Below are 15,862 nucleotides of genomic sequence, written 5' to 3'. Positions count from 1 at the left end.
CTCTCCTCTATCAAGAGTGTCTTAAGGGAGGACACAAAGATTTTTTTATTCAAGATGGCTTTCTTTTTAAAGGAAAACGTCTTTGTGTTCCCCAATGCTCTATTAGATTATCTCTTGTTAGAGAAGCTCATGAGGGGGGCTTAATGGGACATTTTGGGGTTGCTAAAACTTTGGATGTGTTGCATGAACATTTCTTTTGGCCTCATATGCATAAACATGTTCATAGTTTGTGTGATAAATGCATAGCTTGCCGCAAAGCTAAATCTAAAATGCATCCCCATGGTCTTTATACTCCTCTTCCTATCCCTTCAATGCCTTGGGTAGATATATCTATGGATTTCATCTTAGGCTTACCCAAGACATCAAAGGGAAAGGACTCCATTTTTGTGGTAGTGGATCGTTTTTCAAAAATGGCTCACTTTATTCCTTGCCACAAAGTGGATGATGCATGCCACATTGCAAACCTCTTCTTCCAAGAAGTGGTTCGCTTGCATGGGATTCCTAGGTCTATAGTGTCCGATAGAGATCCTAAGTTCTTGAGTCACTTTTGGAAGACCTTGTGGGGCAAGCTTGGAACTAAGCTTTTATTTTCTACCACTTGCCACCCACAAACCGATGGTCAAACCGAGGTGGTAAATAGAACTTTGGGACAACTATTGAGATGCTTTATTTCGGGGAATCCTAGAGTGTGGGAGAATTTACTACCCCATGTTGAGTTTGCATATAACCGAGTAGTAAATTCTACCACCTCCCATTCTCCTTTTGAGGTGGTCTATGGGTTTAATCCCCTAACACCTCTTGATCTTCTTCCTATTCCCCTTCTTGACGATGTCTTGTGCAAAGATGGGGATGAAAAGGCTTCTTTTGTGAAAACTTTGCATAAAGACATCAAGAAGAGAATTGAGAAGAAGGTTGGCAAGTATGCTGAACTTGCCAATAAGAGGAGAAAAGCATTGTTGTTTGATGAGGGCGATTGGGTTTGGCTTCACTTGAGGAAGGATCGTTTTCCTACTCAAAGGAAGTCCAAACTAATGCCTCGAGGGGATGGACCTTTTCAAGTCCTCAAGAGGATTAATGACAATGCTTATGAGTTAGATATGCCTGATACATTCTTAGGTAGTCATACTTTTAATGTCAGCGATCTAACTCCTTTTTCTGTAGGTCTCCAGAATTCGTGGTCGAATTCTCTCCAACTCGGGGAGTATGATGGAGATCAAGCCCAAGAGAACATGGAGGCCACTCATCAAGCTCAAGAAGAGGTGGAGGCACAAATGGAGGATGCCCATGGAGGTCAAAGTCCACCTCAAAGGATTACAAGAAGCATGTTCAAAGCCTTGGGAGCAAGAGGACATTTATTTTCTCTTTTTGTAGTGTCTTTAGTTGAAGGTGCTTAGAGGGAAACCTTAGAAACCTCTTTTGTTATAGCATCTTTTAGGTTTTAAATAGGACCTTTAGGGGGGTGTATTAGTAGATAGGTGTAGGTGTAGTTTTTGGGAGGTGTCATAGTAGAAAAAGGTCACACCTCCCATGTGACTTGTTTTTGGTGGGAATTTCAAATGAGTTTATTTGAAATTTCCCACCTATTTTTCAGCACCTTAGGCTATAAATAGAGGTGCTTCCTTTGTAAAATTCAGATTTGAATTTTATCTAAAGAAACTATACTCAAAATTGGAGTGAGCATTTGGAGAGCTTTGAGCTTCTTCTCTAGTCTTATCTTGAAGGACCATGGTTTCCTCAAGTGGCGGCTTCCACACTCATCTAGGAGCATCCATTCTTCTAGTGGCGTGATCATCCAACCATTCCTCCATCTTCATGAGCATTCTCTTCTCCTTCCTTTCTTCTTCTTCAATTTGTTCTTATTGCCTTGAGTTTTGAGTTGTTTTTGTTTCGGTTCCTTTAATTTTCCAGCACCTATTTTTCTGTTTAGTTTTTAAATTCTGTTCGGTTCTTTTGTTTTGAAGTTCAATTCTGTTCGGTTTGTTCTTTTCCTTCTCCTTTGTTGATTCAATTTGACAATATTTGGTTCATCCAAATGAGTTTGGGATTTGGTACTTGTTTTGGTGAGTTCTTGATCTTAGAACTATGATCCAACTTCTAAGAAAGTGCCTCTACATTTTCCAGCTCAAGGTGATTCCTCAAAGTGTCAAGAATCTTGTTTTATGTGGCTATTGGAATCACATCACTTAGAACCCAAACTTCCCCTCCCAACCAAATATTTCCTCCAAAAATAAGTGTTCCACCCATCAAACCAAATCTAATAAACTCACCTCCCTTTCATTGAACAAATCATAAATGTCATGTTAACATGAAAAGAAGGACTTAACCTACACCACAATACTTTTTTTCTCCACCTCTACTTTCCTAATCATTAAAAAAAAAACATTATTATCCCAAAACACCTTTCTTCTCCCATTGCTAACCCCATCATAATTGTTTAAATAAACTTTAAATAGAACAAGTTATAAATGGTGGCGCTTGAAGAAAAGGAAAGAAAGTAGTTGAGGAGTGAAACCAAAATTTGTTTTTTGTGTTCCACAAGGCCAACCTTTCCCTCACCAAACAGACTCTTTCTTTTTTCTCAGTTTTTTAACCAAGGAGAGTGTCTTTCTCTCCTGTGTTTCTTCCTGCACCGGATCAAAGTTTTTTCTTTATCAATTAAATAAGAGAAATGATCAAATGATTCATCTAACTCGTTTTCATTTTGTAAAACTCTTTTTAAAACACATTTTAGAAAAGTTATTCTAAAAATATACGTTTCAAACCGTATTCTGAAAAGTTTATTTCAGAAAAAAAAAATTGAAAAACGTTTTCATGAATTATGAGAAGTGTATCCCAAAAAAAATCCAAAAGTTATTTTAAAAATAAAATAAAATAGTGTTTTTAAAAATATATGGGGGTGCAGAAAGAATTTTGAAAGGGTGTTACACCCTTGGACCAATCACGGAGACAAGTATGGGTCGTAAAATGTGTATAACATTTCAGAAAGCATTTGGGCTACCCGATCTTATTATAAGGTTAGGTTTATTCAAAGTGCATTAGGAAATATAGGAAATATATATATATATAAATATATATATATATATATATTTATATATATATATATTTATATATATATATATATATAAATATATATATATATATTTTGAAGCTAATCTCAAATTCAGAAATAGTATCCAGATTAGATTATGTAATCCATAATATATTTTTTTTAAATGGTATTCTAGATTACACAATCCGAAAAAAATTTCTGGATTTGAGAGTAACTTATAGATTATATGATTCATACATATTTCAAATTACATAATCCAGAACCTAATATCATATCAGAAAGACTTACAAATTATGTAATTTGGAAGCTAATCACACATCTGAAAAAAGATTTTTGGATTGCATAATCTGGAAGCTAATCTCATATCAGAAAAGACTTTCGGATTATGTAATTCAGAAGTTAATCTCATATTATAAAAGACTTTCAGATTATGTAACTCAGAAGTTAATCTCATATGAGAAAATACTCTCAGATTATATAATCTGAAAGCTAATCACACATGTAAAAAAAAACTTTCAAATTCGATAATCCATGAGCTAATTATGAATTAAAAAAATATTTTTAGATTATATAATTTGAAATATTAAAAAATAATGTTTTGAAATAAAAAATTTATGGGAGTAGCACATAGCATAGGAACGTATGGAGGAAGAAGCAGGAGAATTCGTTAAAATAATAACAAATTACATTGTAATTTTGGTTTTTCAATCTCCTGACTTACTATATTAGAGTAATTTTATTTATGGTGACGTAACTTTTATAATCTCGAAGCATTTTCACAAATGATAAAGATTGAATACAGATTTCCACTAATAACATATAAATGGAAAATATGAGCTATTTTAGTTATTATTTAATAGGTATTTTGGTCCTTTCATTATTGATTTTTTTTTAAAAATTTTATCTTAACATTTTGAATGTTCTTAGTTCTATTTCTTAAAATTGAGTTAATGTAATTTCTAAATGTTATTACAGTGATATGTGATATTCGATCCCAACATCTTGCCAAACTAATCAAATTTAATTAATAATGTGTCATTTGTTATTTATGTTTTGCTATGTATGTGGTGTGTTATCATTCTAATATTATTATCATCGTTATCAAATTAAAACACTTAAAACGGTGAGATGAAATTAAAAAGAAAAGCTATCTTCTCAAAAAAGTTATTAAATATTTTTGTTATTTTTTTCCAACGCACTAATTATCATAATTTAGAAAAAAATGTAATTTAGGTAAGATTTTAATTCTCACTTTCATATTATGCGGTTTTAATTAATAAAAGTTTTTTTAATGATTCTTTAAATGAATAGATTACATTTAAAGTTTAATTAAACCAAAATTAATTTTTGTGGTCACATTCTCAAATGTGATTGTCATTCACTCCACTCATGCACGATTAAGACTATGACCAAACAAATACCACATTCATTTGTGATTATGGAATTAGATGTAGCACTACAACAAACAATAATGAAACGATTGTGATGAATTATTATTGCAATAAAGCATAGTATAATTTTGCCTGAAAATTACACATAACTTCTCAAAAAAAGGCTTAATAAATACTAATAATAGAATAATTTATTAAATCATTATAAATTTCAACTAATAATAACTAATATTAAATATGTATTATATTTTATGGATATGATTCATATCCTTGTTTATGAGATATTAAATAAAATATAGATAGCAGTTGTATTCCCAAATTCCTAAATATTTTTTTCCGTTTCATAACGATTGCACGTATAATCATTTGAAAAATCATTTATATTTACTTCTACGCATAAATAATTTTTTTTACTATTTCTTTACATATATGATATTAAAGTTTGAGATTTATTGCTATTTTGAACCTAAAACATTTTATAATTATTTATTGAATTTCTTTTAACATTTATTTCTGGGCCGGGCCGATAATATAGTTCATATATTTATTGTTTCAAGACGTTGTTAACTAAAAATTTTATACATATAACGAAAGAAATAATTACAAGAACTACTAATAATAATATTATATATATTAACTCATCAGAAACAAAACACCAACCTCTCTATTTTCACTATTGATAAAAAATAATCAAAATATTAAATAGATGTTTTATCTACAAATAACGTTTAAGAAGTAATCACAAATATATAAAAATAAAAAACTGATTTTGAACGATTATCTTTCAGAGTATAAATAATAAGGCCCAACATTATGATGTTTCCAATTCAACTTTAATTTGGTCATTTTTAGTTGTGTGGTCAATCATCAGTGTTGAGATAGTAGATTTAATTGATTTAATCATTTTTGGTTGATAAATTTAAATTATTTATTAATAATAACTTATTTATAAGATATTTTAATTATATTATAGGCGTATACGAATGTATAAAATATTTAAATTATTTATCACTGAAAATATACCACATGGGAATAATAGGGATACTTGTAATTATTTTATCTCAGGGACAAACTAGTATTAAAACATAGACAGTATTATAAAAATAAAATTGTAGCATCAAATTGTCATAGAAAAAAAAAATCATTATTGAACATATATATGCAAGTTTCCAATAATGACTAGAGATTTGTTCATTACTGTTTCTTGTTTTAATTTATACAGCAGTCTGATGTTGTGGACCAGTTGTTCGTAGCACAAAAAAGAAATGATTGCAGATGTTCTGTTTTTTAGTTTTTCATCACTTTGTTTCTTATTTCTGAATTGTGTATTTTGTTTTTTTTTATTGATTATTCCTATTATTTGTCAGCTGTGAGAGACTCAATTTGCATTCTTATTGATTTGTTTTTACCTTTTTATTGAAGGGATTTTTTACATTAAAATGCTTGTATCTCTTGCGTACTTGGGGTTTCTGTTTTCCTGTCTCTGTATTTATTGCTCTAATTTCTCACTCATTGGGCATTTTACCCATTAAAAAGAAGAGATCAAGCATACCACAGGATTTAACTGAATAAGGATTGTGATTAGGTGAAGGTGTTATTCAAGAATAAGAAGCCAAAAAAAGTTAAGAGGTGATTTAGTAGGCATAATATATTTTCTTACAGAATGAATGATTAATTTTGGAGGACATGAGTAATGAATATTGTTTGTATTTCAAGTTTTTATAAGCTTTTTAATTTTCTTAGTTTTTCAGTTATTTGTCTTTTTTGGATTTTTAATCTTTAGACTTATGTCAAGTGAGGTAAATTTATTTGCAAAGATACTTCATTAATCAAATTAACAAGGGAAGTTGTTTCTGTATATGAGTATATGGGTATATGGGTATGAGACACTAGAGGTAACTGATTGAACAATTGATTCTTCTTTGGTTGTGTTTCGCTTCTTCCTTCCCTTGCTCCTCAGTCTCAAGCTTTGGCTCCTATCGAGAGTGTACCAATAAAAGATACTTTATTCAATGCTCAAGTAAGTATTTCAGCGTATAATGAGTGTTGTATTATTAGTGTTGTACACTTGTTTTGTCTAATGTGTTTATTTATATAGTTTGTCGTGTGTTATATTATTGATGAGTCGTATTTAATGTGTATAATCATAAAAATAAAAATACTTGATTTATCGCATATTTCTTTTTATCTTGAAGTCTTTATCCTTAGTTAGTCGGACAATTTTCGATACTGAGTGTTATCGATCGTCTGACCCCGACCGATATATAAACATAACTGTGATCTTAATCATAAATTAATTCAAGTTGGTTATTTATACTAATATCTCATGGACATGTTAACAAGAATCCTTATTTGGATCTTAAATCTTCATTAAATTTATTATAAGGGTCTAATATCTTTAATAAACTTATTATCTTAATGGCTTAATCTTAAATTAGAATTTATTATTAAAACCTATTTCTAATATTATTTTATTAACCTCTCAAAACTAATAACATGGGATGTTGTGTTCTAACAACATATGAAGATACTACAAGATTAGTTTCACATGAATTCTGATATGCCAAGTACTTTGATTAATCATAAACCGAAAATTCAAAACACAGAGTGATTCAATATGTATATTTTTCATATATATTTAGAAGAAAATAGGTGATAATATTACCAAATTAACAAGAGAAGATCATGAAACACCGAAAAGAAGATATTATGGAGTTTGATTGCATTGTTATTCTTACTTGGGAAATGGGTGTGAGTTGTAAACTTTGTTCCTAAATTCCCACTCACGAACAACCCAACAATCATTTCCCATCCCTACCTTCTTAAAACCTTATTTCTTTTTGTCTTTTGGAACGCCCTACGCGGAAACCTTTTCAAAAATCAACCAACATGCCACATTACCTCGTTTTCTGTTTTTTTCCTTCTTTCGTTTTTTTTCTCTTCATTTTCACATAGGAGTGAGGGACAGCTGTATTGGACTATAGCCACCCAAGATATTGTTTGTTCCCTTCACAATGTGTGATTTTTAAGCCATTGACTATACCCACTAACCTTCCAAAAAGCTAATTAATTACTCACTTAACTAATTCAAGCATTTAATAATTCATCTTCTTTTCTCAAAAAAGTTAAATAACCCTTTTTCCTTTTCTTCTTCTATCTTCCAATTAATTAATCACACTCTTTTTGTAACACACTATCCTTATTTTGCATCTTATCTAAAACTCACCACCCATTAATTATAAAACACTTACTAATATTTTAAAATGAACGTATATAGCAAAAAAAAACATGAGGAGGTATGAAAAAAAAAAACATTATGATAACCTCGTAATGAATCAAGGTCCATCTCCATCTGGTAACAGTTAAAAAGAAAGAAAGAAAGAAAGAAAAGAACACGATGTAACAGTCACCAACAGCTGTTTGGTATTGGCGCATAGAGATGTGCAGAGTCGGTGAGTGAAGTCAGAAAGTGACCCCATTTAGTTTCTTTGTGCAGCCGCGTTAACTCAGTGCGTTTCCCCTTTCATCCATTCTTATCTATTACCAAAGCTTTTTGGAAAATGCTGATCTGTCACCAATATATCAGTGTTGTATATATATATACCTAGCTTCTTCTCCTTCCTTTCTCAAAACTCATCCTCAAAACAATTCAACATCATCCAACACACATGGCTTTCTTTCTCCTCTTTTTCCTCTCCCTTCTTGCTTCTTCTGCCACTGCTTGCGATCGCTGCCTGCACCAATCCAAGGCTTCCTTTTACTCCAGAGCTTCTGTTCTTTCAAGTAACATCATTCATTCATTCATCATTTCATTACTGTCATAAATGGCTTCAATTTCCATATCTAAGCAGGCCAAATAGAATGATCTTACTAATTGATTATGTGAATTTTGTGTATGAACCAGCTGGGGCATGTGGGTATGGCTCTTTGGCACTAGACATAAGTGGTGGACACCTTGCAGGTGGTGTGGCCTCTCTCTTCAAAAACGGAGCCGGTTGTGGTGCTTGCTTTGAGGTGTGTGTGCAAATCAGAAGGACCATGTACCACCAAATTGATGTGAATTATTCTTATGATTACTTGACATTTTTCTTTTGTTGCAGATAAGATGCAAGAACCCGAGTTTTTGCAGCACAGAGGGTACTAGAGTGGTATTGACTGATGATCTTAGTCACAACAATGAAACTGACTTTGTGCTGAGCAAAAGAGCTTTCTCAGGCATGGCTCAGAAGGGAAAGGGCCGAGAAATATTGAAACTTGGCATTGTTGACATTGAATACAAGAGGTAGGCTTAAATCACTTCAGTTTTGGATAAAGTTTTATCCTTTTCCTTTGGTTCTTCCTTTCCTTTTTCCTTGCTTTGCCACTGGTTTTGGCCTGACCCCACTCCCCACCTACCGGCCCACCCACCACCTATACAGAACAATCATTGTGGACCAACCCTTTTAATATTATGAATCCCTACCTCAATCATGTGCCACTTTAATGACAGTAACGGTCTAATGCCTTTTATCTGCATAATAATATTTCATGACCCTGTGTTAATCTTAATCTATTAGACATTTATAGTGCATCAGAAAGAATGCTTTCTGACTCTTTCTTGGTGGGTGTTTAATGGAGCAGAGTACCCTGCAACTACCAAAATCAGAATTTGGCTGTCCGTGTAGAAGAATCAAGCAAGAATCCTGATTACTTAGCCATTAAATTTTTGTACCAAGGAGGTCAAACAGAGATAGTAGCCGTTGATGTGGCTCAGGTGTGTTGTCAGACAGAAAACATTATAGTATTTTGTTTTTTGTTTTGAATGAAACTTTGCTAACGTTGGCTTGGTGGGTTACAACATTGATTGTTATTAGGCTGATTCTTCAAACTGGAGCTTCATGAGCAGAAACAACGGGGCAGTGTGGGACACAAACAGGGTACCCAAAGGAGCATTGCAGTTTCGGTTAGTGGTAACAGCAGGGTATGATGGGAAGTGGATTTGGGCAAAGAATGTCCTACCTTCTGATTGGAAAAATGGTGTCATATATGATTCTGGCCTTCAGATAACAGACATTGCACAAGAGGGTTGTTCCCCTTGTGATGATTCCATCTGGTCATGATTCATTGCAACTCTCAATAACCTACACACACACACACATACTATATAGTCTAGTCTCACACACCAACTTATCATACTAAGAAATCATGGAGTACACAATAAACTTCCAAACCATTCTTATTTCTTTTCTTTCTTCTTGTAAGTTGCAGACAGCAAAAATGCAATAATAATGATTCTTTTTTTCTTTTTCACTCCGTTTCTGGAATATAGGAATTGCATTCTAACCTTTTGAATCAGCATCAGAGGTATTGTTCTTTGACCAGTAACTAAGACTTGTTTGTTTCGGGGCTGAAAAAGCGTGTTAATACTGCATTTCATGAACTTGCTTCTTAGAGGCCATGAAATTTCCATTCTACCTATCCATGTATAAAATTGGAAACAAAAATCAGAAAAAACCGTAATTTTTCTAAGTTACCTTCCAAATTCACTCACTTTCGTCTTTTTCTTCTAAAATAAGTTCTGGTAAGCTTTCGATATAAAATCCAGAGGTTTATTATTCCGCGGATACCTCAACAGTTTATATCACAACACTTTTTATTTCACATTTTTTTTTCTCTTTTCTGGCTTTCATTTTTTCTGTTTTAATATTTATAGTAGAATTTCGTACAAAGCATTTTTTTTCTTAAATCAGCGGGAAACAAAAAAAAATAACGAAAATGTATAAAGGGACTGTAGAGAAAAGGGTAGAACAGATATTAAAGAAACAAAAATATGGGAGTGTGAAGAGGAAAAAAGGGTACAAATAACAGGCCGTACCATATTCAGAATACTTTAGTCTGGGCCATTGCATTCTCCACCCCATTTTTAAACCTGCACTCCATATAAATTAAAATTTCAAATTTACCATTTGAAATTTGTATTCTAGATTTTACAATGGATAGTAGATAATATGTATTCTATATAAATTAAAATTTCAAGTTTATTATATGAAATTTGTTTTCTAAATTATAAATTTCAAAATATATCTATTTCCTAAGAAGTACGTTATAGATATGAAAATATATACTAAAATAAAATTTATAAAATACATTAGTACATTCTAAATTATATATTTTTAAAAATATTTTAAATTTCAAAAAATATTATATTTCGAATTACATATTTTAAATATACAAGAAAAAAATATTATATGTTTTCTAAATATATCTTCAACAATAAATAAATAAATAAAGTAGTTGCTGATTTAGTGATACTGTATGAAAAAAATAATAATACTATAAATGGGTATATAGTTATTAAAGTCATATCATAAACTAGTTGGTTGACTCAACATTCAAACAGGCTGCTTATGTTTTTATGCATGTATAAAAAAACTTGTAAATATGATATATAACGAATTTATCGACATATTAAATCAATTTTATCTTATATCTCAATAACAAATTTATAAAAAAAATAATAAAGATAAAACAACAGATACAATAATACAATTCTATTAAAAGGCAATGGAAAACATGCATACAACTATTTCCTTTCAACTTTATACATCTTTTCTATGATCTTTAATCAGGTAAGAGTATATAATACAATGTAGAATAAATTAATAAATGAATAATTATAGATAAACATTCATCATTTTAAACATCCTATAAATATCAATCAATATTCTATTTATCTTTTCTGTTACATAACTAGTTAATAACTACAATTTTTTTAACTAGATATAAATTTAAAAACTACTTTATAAATTTTTATTAATAATATAAATTATTTTAAATATCAATAATTTTTTAATTTATAAAATTATTAATAATTTAGTTAATATAATGATTAATTATTTTGATTTCTAAAATTAATTTTTATTTAATAATTTTTTCTATGGTAGTGTTATGTGAAATAAGGATAATTATAACACTTGAGGGCGAATAAATAAAGAGGGATTGGAGCAGTTCCTTGAGTATTAGATGGAGCTGTTTTAGAGGCAAAATGTTTTCTCGTACTTTTTTCCCAACAACAACTGGTAACAATCTCGTTACTAACGTAACTAACTCTTTAATAGTTGTTGTAAGCCGTTGAGCTTATATTTGTGTATTAAGGTTGTTTTTATGGACACAAGTATATAATTTGTGATAATTGTTGTAATAATCAAAGTAGTTGCAACTGTATTAAGTACAAAACCTATAAATACTTGTATTATGTATAGTTAATGAGAAAATTACTTCTTCTTTTGTCTGCAGTTCTGTAACAGATATTTTAGTGAATGTGTGTGAATCTGATGCTTAACCTAACAATATTAAGTATATGTGATTTAAAGTTGTAAGTGGGAATACAATTTAAATTAGGATAGGTTTATGATTATGTAATATGTTTCATAGAGGGTGTAGATAGTAATTAAGGTTTTGAGCTCAAGTGTGGGCTTTATTGGGTTTAGTTTCTTCTGAAAATTAAATAAGTTAAAAAACTGAGGCAGTTTCTTCCTACAATCCATGATTTCTTTCTGTACCCTATACTTTTACAAATTCTAAAAGTATCTATTTCATTCTACAATCCGTAATACATTTGTATTGATTGTGCAATTCAAAAAAAATATATAAAAATTTATTTTGGATTATACAATTTGAGAAGTCTTTGGATTCTAGATTTCATATTTAAAAATTAAAAAAAATATTTAATAAAAATAGTAAAGGGTAATTTGGATGTTTTTAAGGGATGGGGTGCAGGAAGAAAGAAATGGAGGTGACGAAAGAAATATCCAAAATGTGATTGGAAGATTTTCCTATCTTTCTCATGTTCAAGACAATAACCAAAATCATCATTCTTTCGTTTATTTTCTCTTCTTCCTTCTTTCATCCATAGATTTCTTATTCTTGAGATTTATTTTTTTTTCAATGTGTTTCCTATTTGGTTGTTGTTTTCTACTTCTTACTCTTTTAGCCATGCATGGAGGATTTTATTAAGAAAGTGTGAAAGATTGAATATGGGTTTAATATTAAAAATTTGATCATTAGATTTTGATTATTAACTCATCAATATTTCATATTTTTTTCTCAACGAACACAAACATAACATAAGAAGTAAATTTTAAGTCTAACTCAACTTCATAAAACTAATTTATAAGATGAGATTTGCACCCATATATATTATAATATATAATCGATGTGGAATATCCAACAGTAATTTGAGATAACGAAAGTTTTTTAAAAAAAATAATTAAATAGCATCTTATTTAATGGAATTGTATAGAAAAAAATGTAATTTTTTTTAAGTTTGGTGAAATTAGTAGGTGATTATAATATTGTAATTATAGATAGACATTGGCCGAATTTCGCTTAGCATGTTTAAAAAGTCATTAAGCGGATTTCTTATGTTATCTAAGTCAATAGCTTAGATTATAATGTTATGTTAGTTTATTGAGAGATATATTGAACATTTATCTTTCAAAATAATGAAATTACAATTCTAATTATGATTTATTCAACTCATAAGAATCTTAAGTAATTTTTTCAAAAATCATGAAATCATTAGTCAGATTATGATGTATTCAAGTGTTAAGATTCTTACGTAAAGATAAGAATGTGATTGATAAGTATATTTATAACTATATATTATTATATATGTGATTGAGTATACTGTATAAAATGATTTAGTATTCAAATTTAGTGTTTTAAAACTATATTAATTTACCTAATAAGTATAAAACTGGTTACTTTAACTTGTTTTGTCCAAATCATTGTTGATTATTACTATTATTTATTTTAATTTTGTTTATATATATATATATATATATATATATTAATATTCATATGTTTGAATATTTTATATTTATTTATACGTAATTAGTTAATTATGTTTATGCTATAAAATATATAATTTAATCAGAAGAGTATATTCGGTTAATTTCAAATTGGAGAGAATAAATACTGTATATATATTTTTTATGAACAATAAAAAACGAAATAAATGAGATTACTATAAGTATTTCAATCTGTATATATTTTAACCACTAAGAAGAGTGTTACCAAAATTAGCATATTTTTTTCTAACGCAATATTTATCGGTTAATTAAAAAAAAACTATTAAAAATACTTGCTAAATAAGTACTAAAATCTAAAGAAAAGTTCAGAAAAAGTAATAATAAATAATATATATATATATAAAAGTATATACAAATAAATATAAAATTAGTAAGATATACTTTCTTAATCGTTTTTTTTTAATCTGAAAACTTGAATTAAAACCGTATGTGAACTATATTATTTTTCTTCTGCATTTTTAAAATCAACCATATCTTTTAACAGCAAATCATAAATCATAAATCACTAATTATTTATCATTTAATCTTTATTATTTTTTTCGTTTATTTCTTAGAAAATACAGACAAAATGGATGGTTTTTTTTCTAGTGGTGGAGTCAATGAGTCAGTCAACTGTTGTTTTGTTGCAGCAAGGTTGTCATGGAAAGTGACATAAAAAGAATTATAAATTTCTTCGTAAATTTTGATAATTTAAAGGGAATGAAGAAATTTGGATATTATACTTCATATATTATTATTAATTTGAATATAATATTATCGTAATTTTGGTCTGCTATTAAATTTCTATTTATTATGCACCTAGCTGGCTAGCTCAATTTGCGCCTCATTCATCGCTTCAGATCAAACAAAAGTGTGTTTATCGTTTGTTTGCATTAAAATTTCTCGAAAGTTATGATAAATATGTTTTAATTTTCTTATGACTAAGTGAGTGTATACGTAAAATAACAAAATAAAAATATATTATCATAACTTAGAATAAGTTTTTAATGATATTAAGACAATATTTGAATTAGAGGTGAATCAGATAAAATTCTCATGGCTCAAACCTTAATACTGTAACTTTTTCCTTTTTTACTTATAATTTATGTCACTAAAATATTATTTTATTACTCAATATTCCATTTGGTCTGAAATTATTAATGCAAGACAGAAAGGACTAAGAAAAATAAATAAAGTTTAATGTATATTAATAAAACTATACACGGACCATAAAAGAGAGAGAGAAAATACATGCTAGCTGTCAATTTTATGCATAATAATAAAGTCTGTTAACACACTTTTTTATATGAAAGAGTAAGTTGTAGTTAAAAAACATTATATATATATATATAATTTTATTTTTAGTTATCTCTTCTCATAACTTTTAATATATTATGATTTCTGATTAATTATTTTGTTTTTAAATGTAAACATTTATAAAAAAACTATATTTTACAAAAAATCTATTTTCATTTCTTAAACTAATATTCTTTATATATGTATATTATAATCCAAATAGTTTTTACACTACCATGTAAAAAAAATTGTCTTATAAAACTTTTGTCTTAAATATCATATCTACCATTTCATAATTGAATGAATAAGATAAAATTCTTAATGTGTAAAATTAAATATTATTTAATAAAAATTTGTCATTAATTATCCATTAGTTATAGTGACAGTTAAAAATATGTATATTAGTTAAAAATATTATATATATATATATATATATATATGGTCATAATTGATGCAACTATAATTACAGTTACTAACACAGCTAAATAAAAGTTGAGAATATGATAAAAAAAATTACCAAAAAGTTGATAATATGACAAAAGAGTTATAATGATGGACTATTTTTAAAATCTCGGTTAAGTTTAAAAAGTATATTTATGTAATTTTTACTATTTACATTGCAGTTTTAATTACTTAATGTACACTATTCAACGTCTAAACAATATATAACTTTTGTCTTTAATAAATATTTTTTTACTCACTGATTTGATATAATTTTTCTAAAGTTTAAAATATAATATTCATTATTTAATAATATAATTTTATACAATTTAATTTATACAAACAGTTTTAAGCATTTAACTAATTAGAAATCTACATAAATTAGAAACCATAATCAACTGATTAAAAATCCTGATAAATTGTAAATAATGAGAAGAGAAGTTAAAAATAGAAAAAGGAGGATATAAAAATTAGAGTTAATGTTGATGAATTAAAAACGTTGATAAACTAAAAATCATAGAAAATGGGTTTAAGAAAGTACCTCTCAATTTATTTTTAGATTGAATAGTGGTGTTGAGCTGTGATGGGCCAAAAGAAAAACGACATGTTTTTAGATTCCATTAATGGGAATTTTCTGTATGGGTGGGTGGGGATGTTCATATTTACAGATTAATAGTTCTCACTTATTAAAATTATAAATTTCTTAGTGTATATATGTTAGAAAATGAATAAAATTAAAATAATATAAATAAATAATAAAATAAAATTAACATTGTATTAGGATCTAATGAATAAGTTTAAATTACTATAAATACATTTAGTAAGTGTAAGGTGTAAAGAGTAAAAACTCAATT

At 28.5% G+C, this 15,862-nt stretch overlaps 1 protein-coding gene across 1 annotated transcript; it reads left to right on the top strand.

The window, feature by feature from the left end:
• Positions 1 to 7,948: 7,948 nt before the first annotated feature.
• LOC137825645 (expansin-like A2) lies at positions 7,949 to 9,729 on the top strand. Its single transcript, XM_068631372.1, has 5 exons — positions 7,949 to 8,223; positions 8,345 to 8,454; positions 8,541 to 8,722; positions 9,061 to 9,193; positions 9,294 to 9,729. The coding sequence occupies exons 1-5, from the start codon at positions 8,109 to 8,111 to the stop codon at positions 9,537 to 9,539; spliced, it is 786 nt and encodes a 261-aa protein (XP_068487473.1). The 5' UTR covers positions 7,949 to 8,108; the 3' UTR covers positions 9,540 to 9,729.
• Positions 9,730 to 15,862: the final 6,133 nt, after the last annotated feature.

The sequence above is a fragment of the Phaseolus vulgaris genome, chromosome 11 (assembly GCF_000499845.2).
Source record: "Phaseolus vulgaris cultivar G19833 chromosome 11, P. vulgaris v2.0, whole genome shotgun sequence".
Classification (NCBI taxonomy): domain Eukaryota; kingdom Viridiplantae; phylum Streptophyta; class Magnoliopsida; order Fabales; family Fabaceae; genus Phaseolus; species Phaseolus vulgaris.
This window is presented reverse-complemented; position numbering and strand designations above follow the sequence as displayed.

Coding starts and splice junctions, on each gene's coding strand:
- LOC137825645 (XM_068631372.1), top strand. CDS start 8,109: ATGGCTTTCTTTCTCCTCTTTTTCCTCTCCCTTCTTGCTTCTTCTGCC. Junction 8,224..8,344: donor CAGAGCTTCTGTTCTTTCAA/GTAACATCATTC, acceptor TGTATGAACCAG/CTGGGGCATGTGGGTATGGC. Junction 8,455..8,540: donor GTTGTGGTGCTTGCTTTGAG/GTGTGTGTGCAA, acceptor CTTTTGTTGCAG/ATAAGATGCAAGAACCCGAG.